The sequence below is a fragment of the Archocentrus centrarchus genome, chromosome 14 (genome assembly GCF_007364275.1).
Source record: "Archocentrus centrarchus isolate MPI-CPG fArcCen1 chromosome 14, fArcCen1, whole genome shotgun sequence".
In the NCBI taxonomy this organism is placed as follows: Eukaryota; Metazoa; Chordata; class Actinopteri; order Cichliformes; family Cichlidae; genus Archocentrus; species Archocentrus centrarchus.
In genome coordinates, this window is record NC_044359.1 from 30,083,494 (window position 1) to 30,107,901 (window position 24,408).

Here is a 24,408-nt window from a genome sequence, read left to right on the forward strand (position 1 = left end):
ATATAAGGATCTGTCATTACAAACTGTAAAGAAAAAGTATAACATATATGAAATAGTCAGGTGTTCATCAAAATCATTTCCATTTTTCATTGGATTTTGACGTTTTAAAGTTTACTTAATGCTGACTCTTGGAGGTAAGAATTACCAATATTAAATATTTCCCTCCATTACTATATACTTACCATTACTGTAAAGAAAAGCTCAAAAAATAATCTGATCTCCCTGCTAGTCCTTCTTGATAAAGCTTATACTTAGGACTGGACCTGGTAACCCTGAAACGTCCTTTAGTTACACTGTTATAGGCCCAGGTTGCTTGGGGACATCCCCGCTCCCCTGTTTTTACTCCCTGTGTATTATAACACCACTATATCATGTCATTTACTCTCTCCCATAGTTCATATTTTGTCCTGTTTGTCTCTCTGTACTTGTCTTTTTTTTTCTTCTCTTTCCCCTCATACTCAACCAATTACAGCAGATGGTTGTCCCTTCCTTGGTTAAAGTAGGTTTGGTAGTAGAGAACGGTTCTACTGGATTTGTTACACTTTAGGGGGGGGGTCCTCCCCACCATTGCCTTAAGAGTGCTTGCTCATAAGTCACTGGGGTCCTCTCTGTAATTATGAAGGGTATTTACCTGAGAATAACAAGCACACTGAAAAGATTATTTTTGTAAACAGGTGCCATATAAATAAAATTTAATAGTTTACTTGAAATCATTTACATACTCATTTATTTATTTATTTATTTCAACTGCAACGAGGTGCATAGTACTGAAAGTTTCCGTATTTTCCATGAACGCCCCATCGGCAAGAATCACGTGTGTTGGGTGTCGTGGACTATTTTCTCTGCCCTCAGAAGGGACTCGCAGGCAGTGTACGAAGCGTGTCAAACCAAGCTGATCTCCAGGGTTACACAATAAGCTTTCTGTGTTTTTCTACAATAAAATTGCACGTTCAAAAAGTCGTAAATATCATGTGTGACTATCACCAGCGTTTTCGTGATTATTAAGCGATATTTAATCTCATAGTTCAGTTGTACCATTGACGTCGATATTTCGAACTTTAATGTGAACAGATTATTATCATGTAGATCAACGTGGAAATTCAGCAAGCAGGAAAACCGGCTTCCTTTACCTTGCTTCCTTTCCTAACCCCTTCTTTTAGCGTGGTGGAGAACCTGTAAGGCAGAGGTCGGGGCTTAACTGTGACATGAACCTGTTCGGTTCAGTAAGGCTTGGTAAAGGTAGAGCTGGTAGCTGAGCTACCTATCGGCTAACACATGCTAACTCCACTTATGTGACTGAGACCTGGTAGCCAGCATGCTGGCGTTCTTCTTATGATGCCGGCTTCAATTTAACTGCCTATGCTAACAAGCTACGTGTGTGAGGAACCGGAAAGAGGCTTGGCGGCACCCTCGAACATCAGCAGCAGCTACGGGTAATCTTGAGTGCGGATGCCTCCTGTCGCTAGCTGAAGTTCCTCCTCCGTGTGTGGATGAGGTAGTGTAGCTAGCTCAAACGCACTGAGGCGGCAGTGGATGCATGTCTACCTCTCAACCACGAGACGATCTGCGGAAGAAAAATCTTGCAGTTCATGTTTCGCCAAGAAGTCGGTGCGGCGTCTTTTATTCCATCCTGTTCGAATCTTTTCCAACACGAGAAGAGGAATATGTCCAGATATAACATATACAGCCTGCTGGACTGGGTCTACGGCGGGGTGGACCCCAAGTTTGAAGGCAACGGGGGGCCCGAGTGTGCCGCCTTTCTCGCTCCCCAGCAGCGCATCGCTGAAAGCCTGCTCATCGTCCTCATCTCCCTGGTGGAGATCGGGGTGGCACTGAAGAAAATAAACCTCTCCAAAGAGCTCAGAGTAGCTGGGAAAGACTGCATAAGGGCAAAAGAGGATAGTCTGGGCAAGAACCTGTTGCTGGTTGCCCTGTGCATGACTTTTGGAGTGGAGGTTGGCTTCAAGTTTGCAACCAAGACTTTGATATATCTGCTGAATCCCTGCCATGTCGTGACCATGGTGCAGGTAGGCATGTCACAGTAGTGAATTAGCTGATATGTGCTTGTTAGGATTAAACTTGTGACTAGCATGACTTATTAGAAGATGTTATCTTCTCTTCCAAGCTGTCTGGCAGAGCTGATGGGTTGGTGGGGTATAAATTATAATATGCTGAGTGACTTCGAAGGCCTGGTTTTCATCAGCTAGTTATTTACCTGACCTCACCCATCTCCAGCTCTGGTGATTGATATTTTACAATCACAGTCCTCTAATGACTTTATTGTTCCTTGAAATGCATAAGCATGCTTTTTATTTGAGCCATGCAGAACTTAAAACCTGGCTGTGGGGAGGGGGGGGCATGGGCTTAGTGTGTGTACAGCACATTTAAAGCTACTTAATAACAGAAGCAAGTGGGTTATAAAAGTGACAGTAAATTCAGTGGAAAAGTACAAGTTGAAATCTTGTTTTGGAGACTGGATTGGACATCATTCATCCCTGTGTTAGGGAGTTGGCCCAGTGCTGCCATGAAATAAGACATCTCAAGTTCAGCCCTTGGCTGTGAAACCAGAGCTGTGTGCCCTGTACTTTGTCTCCAAATAATACCTTATGAAGCTGATGTATCAACAGCCTGTAAGCTGTTAAGGAGCACTCCAGTCTGGGGTTGATTTCTAACTCTTCAGATGGCTTAATTACATTTTTGAATCACACAGTTTGGGAGTTGAAGCGAGCGATGTCTTTGCTGCGGCGTGTTGAGTTACATTTGACTCATTCGTCAAAGCATGCAGTACCTGCATGTTTACACATCCTGGTGGCCTGATCTTCCTGTCGCGTGATCACCGTGTCACAAGTCAGGTCATCATGAGCAAAAAATTGAAGAGTGGAGTAAAATTGATGTGTTCATAGATGATTGATTTTCAGATTACAGGGAGGTAGCATGACAAGCAGTGGACACCGATGAATTACTGGCTGGGATGATGAATTGACTGATGGTAGTGAAATGTCCTTGAATGTAAGGTCAAGATGAACAGCAGTATGTAATTTGGGCGTGATCAAATGAGGAAATGGTTTTAAAGGGAAGTTGTACGTTTTCACTTGCGAAAGCAATGTATATATATTGGATTTATTTTTATTTTTTTTTCATCCAGTGGATGGCTTGGAGGGGTGGGTGATGGCACCAGCTGATTATTTGTTGCAGGAGCTTGAATCTGTGATATAAAAAAAAATAGCTGGAAAAAAGAAGTGTGTCATGCATTCCTGCACTCTTGCTTTATTAAAGGTAGCGCCTGTGGGCTCAACATTGCTTTGTTAGGATTACTTGGAAGAATTTGGTGTGTGTTGAGTTTTTTTGTTTGTTTCACAGATGTGTTAACTCCTTTCATAATCACACATTCCTCATGTTGTATCACCAGCGTATGGGTGTGGTTTTAATCCCCTTTGGGCCTGATGGAAATCTCAGATCAAAACATCTAATGAGCTCTGCTAAGCTTTCCAAGCGCCCATTTATTTCCTGTCTCATTTGAGCTTGTTAGGCTTCACATCTGGAAACTAGTGAGTTTCAGTTCACTCTTGAGTACACTCGGTGATTAATAAACACCACCTCTGTGCTGTCGAAAAGAACATACCCACTTGACTACACTGCAGCAGGATGTGTGCCTGTCAGTGCTGTTATGCAGCAGCTGCTTTTCATGGCTATTGTTAACCAAATCCACAGATTCTTTAAAGGACTGGCATTAATATTGAAAACACACACAAAAAAATTTTAGTGTGTTTTTTGGGTTTGAAATTTTTCTAGATTGAACACAAACACCGCCGTAAGTTTGGGGAAACGTGCTGCTTTTTGCCTCAGTTCAGTCTAGTCATAATATTTGTAGGTGGCTGCATAGAGAGGCTGTGTCAGTTGGAGCATTTACACAGAGATCAAAAATACTAGGCCAGCAAACATGAGCAAATATCAAGGTGAGAGAGCCCCACGGGGAATGAAGAGTTGCTTCACATCCAGCAGCTCAGATGCATGTTTTCCACCGCGTGGTACCACGACAGTCACTTTGGCACAGCGAGGACAGTCCGACCGACTGTCATATATTTCCATTTGCGTCCAGCGGATGTGGGTGTGGCCACATAAGCAACAAAATCAAATAATAGATACATCAAGATGGACGAGGCAGTAAATGGAGGTCATGCTCTTCCTCTCTTCCTTTATTCCACAGCTTATGATTAGTGCTAATACAAAAATAATTTGAACTTCCTCTGCAGTTTTATAGATTTCTAGTCAGAAGAATAAACAGCTTGAACATACTGTGTTCTTTTTTAACGGGACCCATTATACAAATTTCCAACTCCATATTTTTATTCTTGAACTCGTCTCAAGTTTTTTTTTTTTTTTTTTGGATTCACAGTTCCCTGTTTACCTTATAAATGTGAACCACAGGCCTTGGTTCAGTCTCACTGCAGTTCCTCCACTATCTGAAACAAGCTGTCTTGATCAGCATAAAAATCTTCTGATTGGTCGCCCCTCGTAAATCTGTTTGAACAGCAGGTGGGTGGGGCTTCTGTGCTCACAGACAGCGCTGTGTGCCTGGCATGACCATATCAGTGATATCTGCTATCTCTGGCAGCATACAGAGCCAAGAGTAGACAAAACTGTCTTAACTCGAGTGCTTAGAGCCTTGGGTTCAGTCTGAGCTGTTTTGCTTGCTGAAATTACTTGTCCATATGCTCACCTCAGAATTTGAAACTTTGGCTGTATTTAATATGAGCATCTATCATTATAAAGGTATATATGCAACATTAAAAAAAGGAAAACTTTAGCAGATCCCTTTAAAATCTGTCTAATCTAATGCTCATGTGCCAGGAGTCCATTTTTTTACACGCTACTACGAGATTTTTATGTAATTATGATTCATTTGGCTTTCTTGAAGGCTCGAATTTGTCATCATGAGTGTTCAGGGATAAAGGTTAAGGAATTTAAATCCATACAGTATAGTGTTTATATGCTGTCCAAATGATGCATCACGTGCTACTGGTTTCTCCACTGAGTTGGCAGTTTCCTTGTTTAGTTTTCTGGGTTTTTTTTTTCGCTGATGGAAAGATACACGGCCCTCTTATCAAGTGAACTTTCTTCCTTTGTAGATGTCGGCCACGCACAGCTGAACTCGCCGATAATATAAAACAGTAACAGATATTAGGTGGTCACATGACAAATGTTTCTGTAGGCTGCAGGAAACATTACCTCATCCGTCTGCAAAGCGGGCGTGTGGCATTTCTGCGGCAGCTTTGAATGGATGCACATAGGTTGCCGATATATTGAAGTACGGCGCTATTAACAATCTGTGTATGGCACAAAAAGAAAGTCATCGCATAGATTATCAGTATCATCATTAGGTATAGCCATGTTTAATGTAGCAGCTGGAGCAATAACCCTCAGCATCGCAGATTGTTTACTGGCTCACAAAAGCGCTGCAGTGTATCACTTTATGGTTGCACTTGTTAAAAGGAAACCTGACTTCTCAGTGATGGAGTCTGTCAATCCATAAATAGGTTCTTCATCTTTCTATGCAAACAACTTTCATCTGTGCCCTTACTTCAGCTCTTGTCAGCAGTACTGAGGGAAAAAAGTTAGTGTATGCTGTGAAGGTAGCTTAAATGTGCAAATTTAAGTTTCTCCATCATATCCGCCCAAAGTGAACTATACGCGTCTTTTAATTTCACATACTCTATATTTTGCGTTCCACCGTATCGCTCCCTTGAATGACCGCTTTCCCTGCTGCTCACTGTCACAACCTGTAAGATCAGGAAATGCTTCGAGTCAGCGCAGCTGCTTTCTTCTGGCCTTTTTCCTGCTCGGCTGTGAGTGGACGGGCGACGGGAACCTGACAATATTTGGGGCACAATGTTTCCAGCAAGCTGCACCTTTGTGATAAAATTGTATTTCAGCTGTAAAATTAATAGGGAGAAACAGCAGTTAGATTTAATTGTGTCTTTATTAGTGCAACAAGAATATCAGGGCTGGTTTGACTCATTGCTGTGATTATGCATGTGGAGGTAATTCTCTTAGCTGGGTTATTTTATTGGTGCTATAAGGGCGTTCATTACAGTCTAGACCGGGGCTCTTCAACTCCAGGCCTCGAGAGCCCCTGTCCTGCAGGTTTTAGATGTCTCTCTGCTTCAACACACATGAGTCAAATAAAGAAGTCATTAGCAGGACTCTGGAGAACTTGACAGCATACTGAGGAGGTCATTCAGCCATTTGATTCAGGTGTGTTGGATCAGGGACACATCTAAAACCTGCAGGACACCGGCTCTCGAGGCCTGGAGTTGAAGAGCCCTGGTCTAGACAAAGGTGGTTGACCTTTGGTATCATAACTGAGCACTCAAGTGCTTGTTGGGGCTTCAGCTTTTCTTTTTTTTCCTGCCATTTATTTAATTGTGTTAATTCAACAAGTAGCCATGAAGATAGCAAGCCTCCTGAGCTTGGCAGAAGAAATATTTAATTATGAAAAAGTGTGGCCAAAGAACCAGAAGCCTAAAGAAAGAGTCTCAGATACACTCAGATTACTTATTCCTTACTTACTTATCACACCCGAACTGTCAGGCCCCCCCCTCCAAAAAAAACACCGGTGGGTCATTTCTTGATTAAGTTAAGTTGTTAATTAATTTCCCTCTCATTTTTCTAATTATAAGTATGATTTAAAAAAAATAAGTATTAAGGTTTTACACTAAAATAAAGAGGGTATTAAAAAACAGAGCGCTCACTGTGAAACAAATTGAACTGGTCATTGCCTACGTTTTAAAATTGACCCCACAGTTGGTTGCAACAAATAAAAACACATTTTAGTAAATAATAATAAAAAGAACGGTGAAAGTATATCATTCACCGTCCACTCTGCTCCACCTTTGTCTGCAGCCCTTCAGGCCTGAGATGCAGGCCTGTCCACTTTGGCTGATCTGCACCAGATTTCACTCTTTCTCAACCCCCCCCCGATTTACTACACCACACTCTGGACCCTCTGCTCAGTTCAACTACAGTTCCCCTGCTGCTCTGCACAGCCAGCAGCCTGCCTGGGCCTCTGCCACACTCTGCCCCAGCTCAACCTCCCATCAGCGGCCCCCGCTCGGCCCTGCAGGAATTATTCATCTTTTATCTAACTGCAGTCCACTGTATGTTTATAAGTCACATCTAGCTAGCTCCGGCTCACATTACAGCAGCCTTCAAATCAAAATATCTGTAAACAATATGTGTTGCTAGGCAACAAGGCACGCCGCGAACCGGCGCAAAATGCAGTTCTTGGTGTAAGTGGCTCTTTATGTCCCACACACCCAAAAATTCACTATATGATGGATAAACCTGTTTTAGGGAAGGTCATGAAAACTGAGAGGATGGTCTTTTATTTTAACAGCATTACATTTTAACAGAGTTTTAAAATCGGGGGGGGGGGGGGGGGGGGGTCAAAATATGACCTCCTTGGTGGTTGTAGTGTTACAATATCAGATCATTTTGATGCACTTAAGGCCGAATCTATTGGTCGGTTGCTCCTCACACCCCCCAGGACGGTGGTTATAAAACACAATGTGAGTATAAACAGGTGGACAGTAGGTGTGGTTGACAACTACAATTTGCATTGTATTGCTACTGGAACACGTGGCAAAGTAACAGAGGAATCTCACAGCAATAAAATGGATGAAAGCTACAGAGCAGCTTCACCAAGTTCATCCAGTGTCCGTGCACCTGAGGCGAAGGCCCAGCTCGACGGCTTCTACGGCTCGGTTAACAAAACAGGCTCTCATATGAATTATGAAAAACTTGCTTTGCACAATTGCAGCACTCTAAATAGTTAACCAGTTTGTTTTGTTTTGACTGCACAGTGAAATTCACACTGCATACCAGTCTGTCTTTTGTCACTTTGAACAAGCCTGCTGGAAGCTTCACGGGCACAGCCCTGTAAATGTGCAGCGCTTCACGGTGATCAGGAAGTCGTCTCCTGTCGGTGCCCATTAACTCGGTGACGTTATATCAGTACTGAGCCTTAAATTTTACTGTGCATTCCTAATTCGCATGTTTTGTTGTCAGTGTAAAAAAAAAAAAACACACCATATGAAAAATAAAAAAGTATAATCTATTTAATAGAAGCCCAGGACTTACTGGATTACATTTAAGTAGTCCTTCTCACCTATAAATAGGGTCATGACTTCTTGGGCCCGTGTCCCACACAGAGATCAATCCTTATTATAGACTCAAGTGGGATTTTGAATTGGATTAAGTCAGAATGTCTCTCCCTGACTTCTTCTTGGATAAGACCCAGATTTAGCATAGTTTCAAATTAACTCAACTGATTTTGATTGAGGAATATTAGTCGGTCCAAGGTTACAATGTGCCAACAGTACCACGTGATTTTTTTTTTTTTTTTGTTGGCTCACAGTTTCACTGTGAGCCAACAATCAGCACCAATCAGAAGAGTGTTTACTGACTAAAGCGGCGGGCTCTGTAATGAGCATGAAATCCATTTCTGAGTCTATTCTCTTGTGCGCTGTTAAAGTAGTGCTAATGGCACTGCTCGAGCCAAGACCTTTATTTGCTGTCACATACAGAAAAGCATCCACTCGCTTCTCTTAAAAATGTGTGCAAATACAGCCGTTTATAGCATCTTTATAAGATTGTTAATGTTATTTGCTGAATGTATTAATTGCTTACACTGTAATATTATGGAAGTAGTTATTAATGGAGAATCAGTGAATGTTGTGAAAGATATAAAATTTATTTATACTCTTCACTGCATTAATGTTCAAATAAAATAATGCTTTGCGGTGAAGACTAGCCTAAATCTGTTTCTAACAGAGACACGGTCAAGTAATCAGGAGTGACACAAAAAAGAAGAAAGTAAGACAGATTTTAATGCTCTTCTCCAGCTGACTCTTGCAAAAAAAAAAACTGAATACGCTCAAGCCATTACCACAAATGAGTAAAAAAAAAAAAAAAAGATTGCAGTGGGTAAAGTGATACTAACAGGAAAAGGGTTAGTGTCACGCTAGCGACTGACAGGCGCCATAAAGTGGCCGTTATTGTTGAGTTAGCAAGCAGCCACAAACTCCCTGAAAACAGTTGCTGAAAAACTTGCTTAAAAGGCAGGATGGTGACTGGCTGAAAGGGTGATAGGAAAAATTACATTACTGTCATGAAAAGTAAAAATATTATATCATCATATAAGACAATATTATAAAAATTGATTGACACAGAAATGTGTTTATGAAATTGAAATGAGCTAGAGAAACATCAGATACTTTGTACAGCTGATTATACCCAATATTTATTTGATAATTGCTCACAAGTCCATGGTATGTTTATGTCATAATGGCCTTTCATTAATTAAAATGAAAGACTTCAGGGCTCCATGTTGGAAGAGTGTCTAATTGGTTTGATAGATCTGACATGAGACAAATTATTCAAGCGACAACATTTAACTGCCAGCAGCATGATGCCAGCCTCTATTTACAATGGAGGCTGACAGTAATAATACATCTTAGGAATCTGCAAGGGCCAGCAAACTGTCAGCTTTGGCAAGCACATTTTATCCATGGGAACACATTTTCATGTTTTATTTCACTCTTTAATGGGGAGTTTTTAAAACAGCAAAACAAGTCTCACACGTTTGAAAGAGGGAAAAAAAATATCCGGAAAAGAGTGAAAGTATAGAGAACGGTTAAACATAACTATCTTTATGAAAAAAATATGTGCAAGTCTGTGATCGTATGTTTTAATAACCCCACACTGTGCACAGGTTTGCAGATTAATAAAGTTGATAGGTGTACAGCAGATCAATCTTCTGGGTATTTGTACAATGAATCTCAGGTCTGTTTCTTTCCTGTAATTCTGTCTCCAGCCTTCAGGCAAACCAACTTTTTCTTATGTCAGATCGTGTTTTGAACCAATTCCTGTTTGAAGTATTCTCGCAGCCCGGTCACGAAGCACAGATTGCAGGCTGTATTTTAATCTAGGTCCCTTTTTCGACAACAAAGTCAGCGTGTTGATAGAAATCATTTTCGACAATGGAAAGATATTAGTAAGTTTTTTTGTTTTGTTTTTTTTTTTACCTGGCTTCACCTTTGTTTTCAAATGCAGCCTAACTTTTCTTATGAAAACATTATCACTCCCAAGCAGTGAGCAATAATTCAGTCCACGGTTCAGCTTGAAATCAAGTCATTAATGCTAACACCCTGCAGCAGCTCTAATGCCTCAGATTCCATCCTAATTGTGCGCCTGTCTTCCCGTCTGAGCTGCTTCTATGTGTTTTTCTTGGGGTGTTCAGTTCAAGGCTTCTGCTCTTATTATGTTAGTACAAACTTGTTAAAGCAGTACTTTTTCTTTTCTTGCAGCACTCAGAGCTGGAAGCTCTTAAAGCCTTTGAGCTGTCCCAGAACAAATATATGAGCGTAATGTAATAATGTTGTTGCTCATTTCTCTCTGCTTCCTCCAACAGATCTTCCTCCTGGCCTGTCCGCCATGTAAAACAGCAATGGTTGTGTTCAGGTGAGTATTTACCCTGGGGTTTGTTTTTTTTTTATTATTGTTTATAGTGTTTTCAACTTGCCACGTACATTTTAAATTAAAAACTCTATATTTTGGCAATGCAGATAAAGAGTTGGGCTGGAGTTTTTAGTGCTAACAATAAAAAGGCCATGACTGCCATATGTGCTACTTGTCATCCTGAATGCAATATCTAGTGACTGGGTAGATTAAGCCAAATTAAAAATGTTTTGTTTTTTTTCTTTCATATAAAATCAATTGTCGATGACATTGATTGTAATTATTTCTTAGTGTCCCCCATAGAAAAACAGTTGAGCTTTAGCAGAATTGTATAGCAGTGCAGTTGTTGGGGTTTATAGCCTCCTCCACAACAACTCATCCGGTCTGAGCAGTTAATTATTCAGGTGAAACGACTCTGGTTTTGCCAGCAGGAACATGATGTGGGATTTGTTCAGAAATAAACACAAGCAGGGTCACTTTGTGTTGCAGTAGCCCACGGGAGTCACACAGTGCACAGTGTACCGAGTGATAGCAGCTTTATGAAGCCACAAAAGTTGTTTCTTACATGAATTAGAAATAAGAAACATTCCCCAGTAAGTGTCTAATTTGCTGGGAAAAATGTAATATTTATCCACCAGGTCAAGATGTTCTTTCACTGAATAGGCTGTTTTATTTAGTCTTGTTACAACATTTATTAACTTTATAAATTTCTGTCTCGCTTTTATAAGACGTTGTTTGAGACATTTGTGTAAACATGGCATTTTACTCTCTGTGAACAGAACCTCTGCTGGTGGTGTGAAACCAGGCCCACTAATTAAAACATACGAGTCTTAAATTTTTAATCCTTAAAATTTCAGTCCAAGTTAATTTCACCTCATTGCTACAGTTTAAAAGCAACAGCAGCTTAAAATGGCACACTAAAAAGTTCTGCCACCTACTAACAAGGTTTTGGTTTTTCACCAAATGAAATTTAGCAGGAATCTTTCTTTTAATAAGTGGGGTTTAAATTGCATTAGCTTAAAACTCTTTTTTTTTTTTTCTTTTTTAATTAAATGGCCAAAACTTTTGACGTACTGCATTTTTTGTAAATTCTTCACAGTAAAAGTTACCATACCTTTCTATAATGTGAAGGAACAGCAGCTGGAAATGTTTGCTTTACATTAGCACTGTCTTAATACATGTAGTATAGCAAACAGAAAACAAACAGTAAATGCCATATTTATCTCTACAACCCCTATGAAAAATTTTAAAAATCAATGGGCCAGTTTACCCTGCTCAGACCTGCCCTGAACCCAGGCCTGGGGAGGGTGCTCGAGGGAGAGCACCTGGTAGCCAGGCCTTAACCCATGGGGCCAAACTGGGAACAATCCGATAAGATCACAATGGGCCCGCCGTCCTGTGAGCTCCTGCAGGAGGTGTTGTAGGGGTTGTCTCCTGGAGAGGGGCTGGACTTTACACCAATCTGAAGACGCCCTCAGTGGGAGGCAGCAGGTATTATTGTATCCCCCAACCCGCCGCCTGTACATTGAGGTTTCTCCCAGTGGACAAACGTGTTGTTTCCCTGCACCTTCGGTCGAGGAACAGGTCCTGATGGTTATCTGCACTTACACGCCAAACAACAGTTCAGAGTACCCAGCTTTCTTGGAGTCGCTGGGTGGGTTGCTGGAGGGTACTCCACCTGGTGACTCCATCGACCTATTATGGGACTTGAACGCTCTCATGGGCAATGACAGGGGGACCCAGAGGGGCATGACTGGGAGGCATGACTGATCTGAACAAGAGTGTGTTCTGTTATTGGGCATTTGTGCCAACCACAGAGTTGGGGCTGTACAGTGGTTGGTACCTATCGTGGTCATAATCCGCAATCAAGATGGTGGATACTGGAGGTGATGGGAACCATCAAGCTGAAGAAGTATTACTGTTGGGCTTGCTTAGCTTGCGGGTCTCTTGAGGCTGCTGACAGATACCGGCAGATATCGGTGAGGACATGGAACAAGATTTTCAGTTGGCCTTGAAGCGAGCAAACAGTCAGGCAACTCAGGAAGGGAAAGCGGTGCTCTACTCACACAGTGTATAGTGCGGGTGGGGTGCTGCTGATTTCAACTGAGGAAGTGGAAAGAATATCTTGAGGAACTCCTCAATCTCACTAACACTGATGTCAAGACATCAGTGGCTTCTATTTCCTCCTTTGGTCAGCTTACTTTCCCAGCAGGGTATCTGACAACTGGCAGGGCGTAAGTGTTGATTGCCTGTGAAAATACAACACAGATATGTGTGTGTAAGTAGTAGATATATAAAATATATTACAGTAAAACACAATATAGAATAAATCACAATTATTTTGAGGTTGCTAATGCTCATTAAATTTTGTAATATTTCCAGTGGTCCCCCAGAGTGACAGCTGGACTTATTTGAAGCGACATTACTACAGCACTGCTGTTTTACCAGCGACCTTAGCTGTCACAACAGTTATTTCGGTTCATTTGATAAAAAGAGCAGTCACAGGAGATAGATGGATGCCTACACTCTGACACATAAGCTCTTTGGCTTTTATACTGTATGTGGTGCCTCTTGAAATCAATCTTAGTTAACATAAACATTTTTTTTTTTCCTTATGTTGGGTTTGTACAAGTTTACTAAGTAAGCATCACCCTCCTTCTATCTGCAGGAGCAGACAAGCTATGTGTGCGCTGGATGGTGAGTGAGATGGAAACAGATGTAGAAAGTGTGTGCTAACCAAAAGCTATAAATATATTCAAATTATACTAATTATTCTGAATGAGTAGCTAGCTCTGATTTGTCAGAATTATGTCAGCAAACATATATTCACATCAAGCGATTGCCTGAAACTTTACTGACCTGACTTTTCACAATCAGCACTCCCACAAGGAAATGATCCTGACAAAGAATAAGAGACAGCTGCTGCTAACAGCATCAGGGAGGAGTCTGATTGGTTTTCTGCAGCATGGGACAGAATCTAAACTGTCCTCCACCTGTTCCTCTGTGTGGAGAGGGGGCAAAGCACACAGTGAAACACACTCTGTGAAACCAAAAGGACAGGAGAGAAACTAAAGTGACTGTAAAAGATGGCAAAATTCAACAGAGACTGAGAGATGTTTATACACATATCAGGTAAATGGTGTCGTCATAGACATTTTTAATGTTTGTTGTCATTTTCATTGTTTTCAGGCTCCAGGTCCACATGTTGAATGGAGCACTATTGGCTTTAATGTTCCCTGTAGTCAACACCAGACTGGTAAGTAGACAATGTGTCCTTCAAATCTGCTAGCTTTTGTTTTGTCTCCAAGGTTAACAAAGTTAGGTGTCTCACTCATTCAGCAATGAGTATTATCCCTTACCTCTGATATGTTGAAAAAGACTTCTTGACACTGTGGCTTTGTGAAAGCATCATTGGTTTTCTCTATAATATTGTAAGATTTAGACCTCACTGTGTAAAGTGCCCTGAAATGATCATTACATTATGATTTGGCACCATATAAACCAATTGAATTAAAATTGAATTGAACACTGTGTGAGTCACTGCAGAAGAATACTGAATGCAGTAGATATTTCACAAATTTAAATTGTATCAGTTTAAGTGTAATCAGTTTAGCAAGTTTAAACCTAAAAAAAAAATGCAGAATACCCATTAAGATTAAATGCTTTTCCCCACATTTATAGCAGTCCGTAACCAGTTAAAGCAGAGATGTTCTGCCATATCTATAGACCCCATCTACAAACTTTTGGTACAGGTGGTGATCATTTGACAGCTCAGCTCCTCTCTGCAGCCGAGTGTCCAGAACATACCATCACAGACTGGATGATTAAAGATAAAAAAAAAATGATCCACTGGTCTGTAACCTAGGGTGTTCTGGTACTACATGCACTCATGGACATCATTATGTTAGAACTTGGTGTTATGGACAAACTGTGGTTTGCACAGAAGTCTGATAACAGGACACCACTCGGGTTCAGATCAGGTAGGCTGTTCCTCCCAATCACGCCCCTCCAGGTCTCACTGTCTACGCCCACATGAGCATTAAAGTCTCTCAGTAGGATAACAGTGACCAGATGGAGCACTCTTAAGCACCCCACAAAGTGACTCAAAGAAAGCTGGGTACTCTGAACTGTTGCATGGTGCATAAGCGCAAACAACAGTCAGGACCTGTTCCCTGGCACAAAGGCGCAGGAAAACGACCCTCTTATCGACCGGTGCAAGCTCCGGCGTAATGGCAGTAAGCCGAGGGGATGTAAAAATACCCTCTCCAGGAACTGGTAAAGGATGTGGGTTGAGATGAGCCCGACTAAATCTAACCTCACGCTAGCTCAGGCTCCTTCCCCACCAGAGAGGTGACATTCCATGTCCCAGTAGTCAGTGATTGGTCCACCAAGGCGTTCTGCCCTTGATTTTTCCCTTATAAGGGTCGTTGGATTCACTCGTTGTCTGCCCCCTCATCCGGGACCAATTTGCCTTGGGAGACACTATCAGGGGGCAAAAGCCCCCACACAACACAGCCCCTGGGACCACTGGGACACACAAACTCCTCCTCCACCATAAGGATCTCTGACTTAGTTGTGGACAAAGATCTAATGAATTTCATAAATGCTATCTTTAAAGGGGACCTATTATTTTTTTCCTTATTTTCTGTCTCATATTAAACATAGCTATTTTTTTAAATGTATGCTTATGTACATATAATCCCTGATAAACTATCTTTTATCTGTATTTGATATTGTGTTTTAATTATTGTACAGCGCTTTACTTACTAGCTAAAGCGCTGACTTCAGACTGCTGTAAACACAGTTTCATAAAGTTTTTTTTCTACTGACTCTGTATGATGTCATTGATCATTCGTATGTTGTTCAAAAGTGTTTGCAAAGATGCAGCCAGTCAGGAGAAAGGTGGATTAAGAAACAGCTTGTTTCAGAGTGAATGAAATGAGGGGCTGCATTAAGGCCTGGTGTAAGATAGATAAGGATTATTTTGATCTGCGAATCATGCAAAACTACTCGATCGCAGTCCAAGAATAACAGATTAGAGCTACAAATATGCATTGATCATTTTTTAACAGGAACTCCCTCCAGTGTAGCAGCTTGTTTTATTTTTCTTTCCCTTTCCTCAACTTTTCAGCAGACAGAAGACTTTTGATGTACCTGTTGTTCTTAGATCTGTTTATTCTCTTGAGTAATGTTGCCTGTCATGACTCAAGCAGTAGAGTAGTTGGTGAAAGTGAGTCCAGATGTCTTCAGCATTCAAGCGATGCTCCTAAAGAAGAGTGCTAGGGAAATGAGATTTCTTCTCAGGGCCCAGAGGGAGTTGGGGGCAGTTCTACTGTAACTGTGTGTTTATAAAAGAATTAAAATGGTTCATTTGCTTTTCATTTTCTCAGCTGCCATTTGAGAAAGAGATCTATTACATCCAACACTCCATGTTGTACCTGGTGCCTCTTTATCTTTTCAGGAAAGGAGGTAGGTGTTTCTTCTTTTTTTTCACTTTTCAGGTCAGCCAAGCAAAGTGATAATATCTGGATGACTTTTTTTTCCATAGATGGATTTCCTTCTGTCAGTGTTTTGTCTCTTCAGCAGTGGTGGCCATTATCCCTCATGTCTAGTGTCATGCTTATTCTAAACACAGTAACATCTGTTAATGTAAGATTGTTTACATTATTTCCACTTACATACAGGCTACTGAAGAGCAAATATAAAACAGTTTAACTTGGAAGAGTCACGTACATCCATATACGTTTCTGTATTTTGCGACTTTGTTAAAATATTGGCTTGCTACGGTAGGCTCTTTGCATCTTTTAGGGTAAAAAATACGATTCATATTAAAGCAACAGTATGAAATCTGCTACATGGACAGAGATACTGGGCCACCTACAGGTGGCCAAAGAAACTCAAGCCATGAATCTCGCATGGCACAGTTTTAGGGCTGATGTTAATGACAGAGGAGGTTTGGAACGCTGCATTTACTGTGTTAGCAGAGCGATGGCGACTATGCATCTCAACGATCGACCCCCGTTCGGTAACGTTACACGGTCTCCCATTTAGTGGCTGAGTTGTTGTCGTTCCTAAATGCTTCCACTTTGCAATAATACCACTTACAGCTGATTGTGAAATATCTGTGAGGGAAGAAATTTCACAAACTGACTTGTTGCAATGGCGGCATTCTGTTACAATACAGAGAGTACAGAGCTCTTTGGAATGGCCCTTTTTTTTTAAACAGGCATTTGTAAAGGCAGACTGGCTAGGTGCTTGATTGTATATACCTCTGAATTTAAAGATTAAGAGACTTTGTGGCCCAGAACTTTGGTCCATATAGTGTAACTATTGTTGCAATCTGTTGGACTAATTTGGTGATCTTTTGACATCGGTAGGTTTATTATGCATCACGCACTATTGAGAGATCAAACCTTAAAGTTTGACAGATAGTTGTTTGATATCTTTATGCCTTCGAAAGCTGGATATGGACTTGGATACAATAAAGCTGCCAGGTTACGGTTTCAGATTCGGGACGCAGTGAGTGATGCCTTTTTCGTGATAGTCCACGTTTAGAAACAGTTAAGTCTTTCTGTAATGGCAATGAGTGCCATCCATCTGACTTGTTGCAGCCTGCTAGGCTATGTTTTTAGCATATTTTACCACCAAAGTATTGAACAAGCATATACATGTCCCTCACTATAGTTACAGCACAAGCGTCCCTCCTCCTCTGGTTCCATGCCCTACAGGCAGGTTGATTACCTCAGAGGAGCCAGTAAGAAAGGAGCAGGTGGAGCAACTCCAGTAATAACTTGTTTTATTTCTGTTTTTCAAAACCACATGAGTTTTGTGCGGCTAGCTTAATGATTTTTAAGATTAAACGTGCTCACTAATCTTACTGTTGCTGATTATGTTGCCTGCCCCTTTTGCTTTTATCAGCTTCAGGAACTTTGTTAACAAGCTCCCTAAAAATCATCCCAGTAGATGGATTTATGCAACATGTTATGAACGCAGACAGATTTGAACATGAGCACAGATCGTGCTGAAGACGTCTGAGCTGTTAAAGCCCAGGGGTTGATAAAGGAACTAAAAAGTATTAATTTGTTATGATCTAATCCCAACCCCACATGAGTAATTGACTCATTCACATTTAAAGAGGTCACTTGCCCAAAAGGAACATGCAAACAAGGACAGGATGTGTATGGGTGTTGGCTTGTGTTAAATGAGAAAAATGTCATCTAGAGGATAATAAATATTTGAAAGCACTTACTGCATTATACTTCATTTATATGTTTTCCTTTACAGACATCTCCCCCATAAATTAATGTAGAATAGGCACAAATTTCACCAAAATAAAGAATATTAAGTGTCTGAATTTCCTGGAGGAGGGCCCCTGAGCCTTTGATGGGAAACAATGTTTTTAAATAAAAGATAACTAGAAGGTAGTGAATGAATATAAAGCAGGACAGGTGCAACAAAGGCTGGAAAAGTAAGTTGTACTAAAAGGAAACAGCTGGAGGAACATTTTGGAACTAAATAGGTTGATTGATAACAGGTCAATAACATGATTGGGTATAAAAAGAGCATCTTAGAGAGGCAGTGTTTCTGAAGTAAAGATTGTCAGGGGATGACCAGTCTGCAAAAACCTCCATCTCCACCTTCAAATTGTGGAATAATTTCAGAAAATTGTTCTCCTATGTAAAACTGGGAAGACTTTAAATAGCTCATCATCTACAGTACATAATATCAAAAGATCCAGAGAATCTGAGCAAAGCTGAAAATCAGCTCTGGAAGCCTGTGACCTTTGGGCCTTCAGGCGGCACTGCATTAAAAACAGAAATGATTCTATTATAGAAATCACTGCAGGGACACTTCCAGAAACGCTGTCAATGAGCACCGTTCACCATCCACAAATGCAGGTTAAAGCTCTATCATGCAAAGAAGAAACCACATGAGAACATAAACCAGAAACACCGCCGTCCTCTGTGGACCAAAGCTCATTTAGAATGGACACTAAGGCAAAGTGGGAAAACTGTTCTGTGGTCAGAAAAATAAACATTTTAAATTCCTTTCAGGAAAACATGGATGCTGCGTCCTCTGACTAAAGAGGAGAGGAACCATCCTTTTTGTTATCAGAGCTCAGTTGAAAGGCCTGCATCTCTGATGGTATGGAGGTGCATTAGTGCCTGTGGCAATGTCAGCTTGCTCATCTGGAAAGGTGCGATCAGTGCTGAAAGGTATATACAGGTCTTAGAGCGACAAATACTCCCATCCCTTCCCATCAGAAGACAGTTTTTCAGGGAAGGCCTTGCATATTTTAGCAAGACAATGCTAAACCACACATTGCATCTATTGCAGCAGTGTAGCTTTATAGCAGAAGAGTCTGGGTGCTAAACTGGCCTGCCTGCAGTTCAGACCTTCACCCACTGAAAACATCTGGAACATCATGAAATAAAACTATGACAAAGACTCAGGACTGTTGAGCAGCTAGAATCCCGTATCAGACAAGAATGAGACATTTCTCCTCAGTTCCCAGATGTTTACAGACTGCTGTTCAAAGAAGAGCAGATGCTACACAGTGATAAACATGGCTCTGTCCCAGCTTTGATGAGAGGTGTCTCTGCCATCAAATTCAAAATAATGAATTCTAATATTTTCCGTAGAATGGTTATTGTGTGTTTTATGCGTTATATTGTGAATGAAATATGGGCGACTACTTGGTCCTTCTCTTCTGAATGTCAGCAGTGTGGAAACCGGAAGAGCCAGTTTGACACCACATTCTGTTGTTTTTCTGTGGTTCCACTTTCTCTCTATAAGCTCTGCTGACGTGTTACGCAAACACATAATCAGGGAGGTGTTTAAAAATAGCTTTTGGTTCTTTAGCAGTTTGCATGTGATTACTAGACAGGTGCCTAGAGTTGGCACACCCGACACATTTTGTATACTTACTGTCTCTTTAGCCCAAAAAGTGGTTCTGAATTTTTACCTGTGATTCCTTCTTGCAGGTGTGTACAAGCCTGAGCCTCTGGGAGACATGTGGTGGGCCCTGCTCTCTACAGGCATTCTGTTCCTCTATCACTTCACCTTCCTGCAGCTCCTCGGCCTGGTAAGATGGAGCCCTCTGCTGGGCAACGCATGTTATTTCACTGTATAGTTATTACGCCACCACTTGTGTCTAGTTTTGTTCCCAGAGAGGATGATTACTGTAGTACTCAGGTAGTTACACAGGTACAGAAAAAAAAAACCATATGTCAATGCAAAATTATGGGCTTTAACTATAACTACCAGAAAAGAGTCCTGTGAAAAACAAGGACGTTAACTTTAAGCATACAGCATGAGTTAAAATAGGGCTTAGTTGAATACTCAGGTGTAGGATTATTAGAAAGGGAACGGTGAGTTTGATGTAAGGGATGTAATGGAAGCAGGAAAAACTGTCAGGCATAAGCTTCTGAGCGATGAAGGCCAAACTGTGACATCACTGAGGAGTGTTCTCAGGATGCTGTGGTATCTACTCAAAATTTCTTCCAGGGAGGAGAACCTGTGCACTGGCAACAGTTTCATGGCAATAAGAACAAACTGGGTAGTAGGAACTCTTCCCATGTGCATTACTCACATGTACACATGCATGCAGATACACATGCACTAACTGGCCACTTTATTAGTTACATCTTACTAGTACCAGGTTAGACACCCCCCCTTTGCATTCAGAGCTGCATTAATTCTTTGTGGCATAGATTCAGCAGGTTGCTGGAAACATGATTGCATCACACAGTTGCTGCAGATGTGTCTGTTGCATATCCACTAAAATCCCAAAGGGGCTCTACTAGATTAAGATCTGGTGACTGCGAAGGTCATTTGAGCACAGTGAACCTATTGTCATGTTCAAGAAACCAGTTTGAGATGTTTTGAGCTTTGTGATATGGTGCGTTGTCCTGCTGGAAGCAGCCATCAAAAGATGGGTACACTGTGGTCATAAAGGGATGGACATGGTCAGCAACAATACTCAGGTAGGCTGTGGTGTTTAAATTATGCTCAAGGGGTGCAAAGTGTGCCAAGAAAATATTCCCCTGAACCATTGATACATGGATGGATCCATGCGTTCATGTTTTACGCCAAATTCTGGCCCTATTATCGGAACTCAGAAATTAAGAGTGGTCAGACCAGGCAACATTTTTCCAATCTTTTGTTGTCCAGCGTGGTAGCCTCAGTTTCCCGTTCGGAGCTCACAGGAGTGGTAGCCCATCTGCTTGGAGGTTCGACACGCTGTGCTTTGAGAGATGCTCTTCTGCATACCCACGGTCTGGCCATTCTCCTCTGACCTCTGACATCAACAAGGCATCTTCTCCCAGAGAACTGCCGCTCACTGGATGTTTTTCTTTTTTCCAGACCTCAGAGATGGTTGTGTGGGGGGGAAATCACAGCCGATCAGCAGTTTCTGAAATACACAGATCAGCCCGTCTAGCACCAACAACCATGCCACAATCACCTTTCTTCTCCATTCTGATGCTCAGTTTGAACTTCAGCAGGTTGATTTGACTCTGTCTATATGCCTATAAGCACTGTATTGCTGCCATGTGATTGGCTGATTAGATATTAGCGTTAACAAGCAGTTGAACAGGTGTACCTAACAAAGTGGCCAGTGAGTGTGTGTGTGTGTATATATATATAGAACTGATTTTGTTAGTTGCAAAGCCTGAGATATTAACACATAACTATTGATTATCCACCGCTGCTTATTCAGCATGAATTTTAATGGCTTTAAAGTGATGCAGCCCATCGCCTCCAAATTTATCTGCTATTTTGTAACAACATCCAGTTTACTGTCTGCTGGCTGTAAATCAGAATTATTCCCTAACAGCACAGGTGAGACATATTGGGCTGAACACCAATTAATCAGCTTTATGTTAGAGAGGCGTTTCTGATGTAAAGAGGCCATAGAGTAGCTGCTTGATTGAAAAATGATGGCAGTACAGAGTAATCAATGAATTGTGAATGTAACAAGGTTCAAAGTGTTGATATTTATCTGAAATGGTTTTGTGTGGGGATTTTTTTGTTGTTGTTGATGTTTTTTTTTCCTACCATGTGCTGAATAAATGGTTGTATTAACTCCAAAAACCTTTACTGATCACAAAGATGGGAATCATTCAGCAGTCAGTTAATAAGTTTGAGGATTTCCAGGCTATGAAATCACTCAAATTTGGCGTCTGTTTTTTGGAGCAGAAATCTATTAGAAGTTAATGATTGTAAAGATGCATACAGCAAAGTCGACCATAACATTTGCTAAACAAACTTATTATCCAGCTGGATAAATTTAGATTCATATTAGCATCAAATTAGGTCTTACTCACTCTGCCTCATCTCCGTTCTCCTCCAGGCGACTGAGGTCAACTTGAATAACATGCTCTGCCCGGCCGTGTCCGATCCATTTTACGGTCCTTGGTACCGGGTTTGGGCGACGGGCCACCAGACCTTGCTGACGCTCATCCACGGGAAGCTCCTCACACTCCTCTCGCAACACAGCGGCACCGCTTGCAGATACCTGCTGGACACACTCAGACTGCGCAACAAGAAAGTTGACTGAATGTCCGCAAAGGTGCATTCAGACCCAGCCTTTCACTCCAAAAGCCTGCTTTTATGGTGGTGATTTTTTGTTGTTGTTGTTGTTGTTGTTGTTGTTTTCCTTCTTTTAAAGTCGACATTTTAATGCATCTTTTAAGACTTGTTTCACAGAAACAAGTGAGCATTTCAGGGCCAGTGAATCTTTGTGTCATTTCTTTTAGTGTTGTAGTTGGCTTGCATGCACAGATGTAACGGGCATTTTAAAGCTGGTACTTAAGCATTGTGGCGCTAGCCCGCTTTTTTTTAATCACCCCCCCACTCCCACCCTGTGTTTATGATTTTCATAAATACGTCAGTGAATTTGTGGGCGATCACTCGAGCTGCCTTTCTGTAAGTTTTCAGGACAGAAAATGGGGGTCACCCAAATGTCACTACTGATCTCACATTTTTACACTCTTCAGTTTTTTGTGTTGTTTGTTTGTTGGGGGGGGGGTTGCACTAGACCTTAAATTAGTGATTTTATTTGCCTCAAGTGAAGTCTGAAGCGGAATAAAAATCTGGGCTGTTTGTAAAAGTTACTGCTTGTGTTTGACCCGTATGATCACCGCTCAGTATTGTCACGACTGAAAACTTTCTGGCGTTCCTCCGTTTCCACTCGACTCCATCACCGTGTAGCTTTAAAAAAAAAAAAAAAAAAAAAAAAGCATTGTCGTGGTTTCTTTTGCCTTTCTGTCTCCAGCTTGTTCAGATCATTCCAGTTGTGATAATCGGGGGACAGGAGGGTGTATTACATGCTGTGACTCGAAGCAAAGAAAGGATAACATTATCTCTGCGAAGAAGGTTGTTTTTTTTTTTTTGTTTTCCTCATTTTTATTTTGTTGTGATGTTAGATCATATTCATTGAGGTGTAATCTTGAGCGGGATAAGTTCCAAGAAAAATGTATCTTGAGAAAATGTTTGTCTGGGCTGGATTAATGAGAACTCAATGAGCCACACTCCATTTTGTATTTTACGAAATCTGCATGAAGTCGCTTTGGGTCACTTATTGACGGCCTGTTTGAAAGGCAGTATTAACTGATAGTTGGAAGGTGTCAGTCATGGTATGTATCATTTCAAATATGAGGGATGTGTGTGTGTGTGTGTGTGTGTGTGTGTGTGTGTGTGTGTGTGTGTGTGTGTGTGTGTGTGTGTGTGTGTGTGTGTGTGTATTACTGTAGCATATTCTAAACTTCACTGTAAAGAAGGGATAAGAGGAACTTTTGTATTTCTATCAGTTCGAGTGTATGTGCTGTAATGAAAATAAAAGTGATTGTAGCTGACCAGAGTTCTCATTGTGTGTATGTTTATGTGTGTTTAAGCATACAGTTTTGTCTTTGAACAATATTACTTGTGTTTGGATTAAATCTGACTTTTGTTCTGTTAACTGCCAGCAGATATTAGCACTTTGTGTCTCCGTTAGTGCAGTGAACATGAATTAGAACTCACCAAATAGACCGGCGTTGTGCCAAAAAGTGATCGTCTGCCAAGAATTGATTTCCGGTGCATATTCTCACAAAGAGCTGAGAAGTTTAAGAGGATTTATCGTGCAGTTAGCATGCTTTAGCATAGAGACTGGAAGTAAAAATCTATCTAAGCTCCACACTGCAGAAAATGCTAGAGACAATATGAATTAAAATGCAGGATTTCACAGCACAGTGCTAATGCTGATAGACTTTTTGGACAGTAAGGCATATTTTTCAAGTTTCGCACCTTCATACTGCCACAGTTCATTTTAAATCAAGGATGTGAATGAAGTGCAGACTTTGAGCTTTAATATGAGGCAGTTTCTTCATTTCAAGGATTCTCCCGATTGTTGTTTTTGCTGTCTGACGGGTTTATTTATGATGGCCTCCCTCACCTGCACTGACATCGCTTAATTGCTTAATCTGTCGTGCAATAACAAGGGAACAGGTCTGCACCTGGTCGACAAACTTCAGTGGTCCATGTATAAAAATGGCTGTAATTCCTAAGCAGTTAATACTTTTTTTTCAAATCCCTTGAATTAAACCTGAAAAGTCTGCACTTCAGTCACATCTTGATTGCTTGGTTTTTAAAATCCACTGTGGTGGGTACACTCCAAAAAAGAAAACATGTCACTCTCCAAAAACGTAAGGACTTAACTGTAGTGACAGTTCTATAATGTAATGTATAAATTTAGTATTAAAAATCAAGGTGGGTGGGTTTTTTTGTTTGTTTGTTTGGAACATTGTGCTGTAAAAACTGACTGTAAAATGTAAAACCTGACAGATGTGGGAGTTTAAATAAATGAGTTGTTTCTCCTGTCAAATGAGAGCTTTTAGCATGTTGTCCTCA

General features: G+C 41.1%; 1 protein-coding gene across 2 annotated transcripts in view; it reads left to right on the forward strand.

Moving 5' to 3' along the window:
- The first annotated feature begins 1,141 nt into the window (after positions 1-1,141).
- LOC115792185 (transmembrane protein 164-like) overlaps positions 1,142-24,408 on the forward strand; it is a 76,360-nt gene continuing 53,093 nt past the window's right edge. Inside the window, exons 1-6 of one of the 2 annotated variants that reach the window (XM_030746623.1) lie at positions 1,178-2,027; positions 10,472-10,521; positions 13,708-13,774; positions 15,909-15,987; positions 19,503-19,603; positions 21,872-24,359. In XM_030746623.1, the coding sequence (XP_030602483.1) occupies positions 1,590-2,027; positions 10,472-10,521; positions 13,708-13,774; positions 15,909-15,987; positions 19,503-19,603; positions 21,872-22,078 (942 nt within the window). In that variant the 5' untranslated portion in view covers positions 1,178-1,589 and the 3' untranslated portion in view covers positions 22,079-24,359. Of the gene's footprint in view, positions 2,028-10,471; positions 10,522-13,707; positions 13,775-15,908; positions 15,988-19,502; positions 19,604-21,871; positions 24,360-24,408 lie in introns of those variants that run through there. The other variant, XM_030746621.1, reaches the window with a different exon arrangement.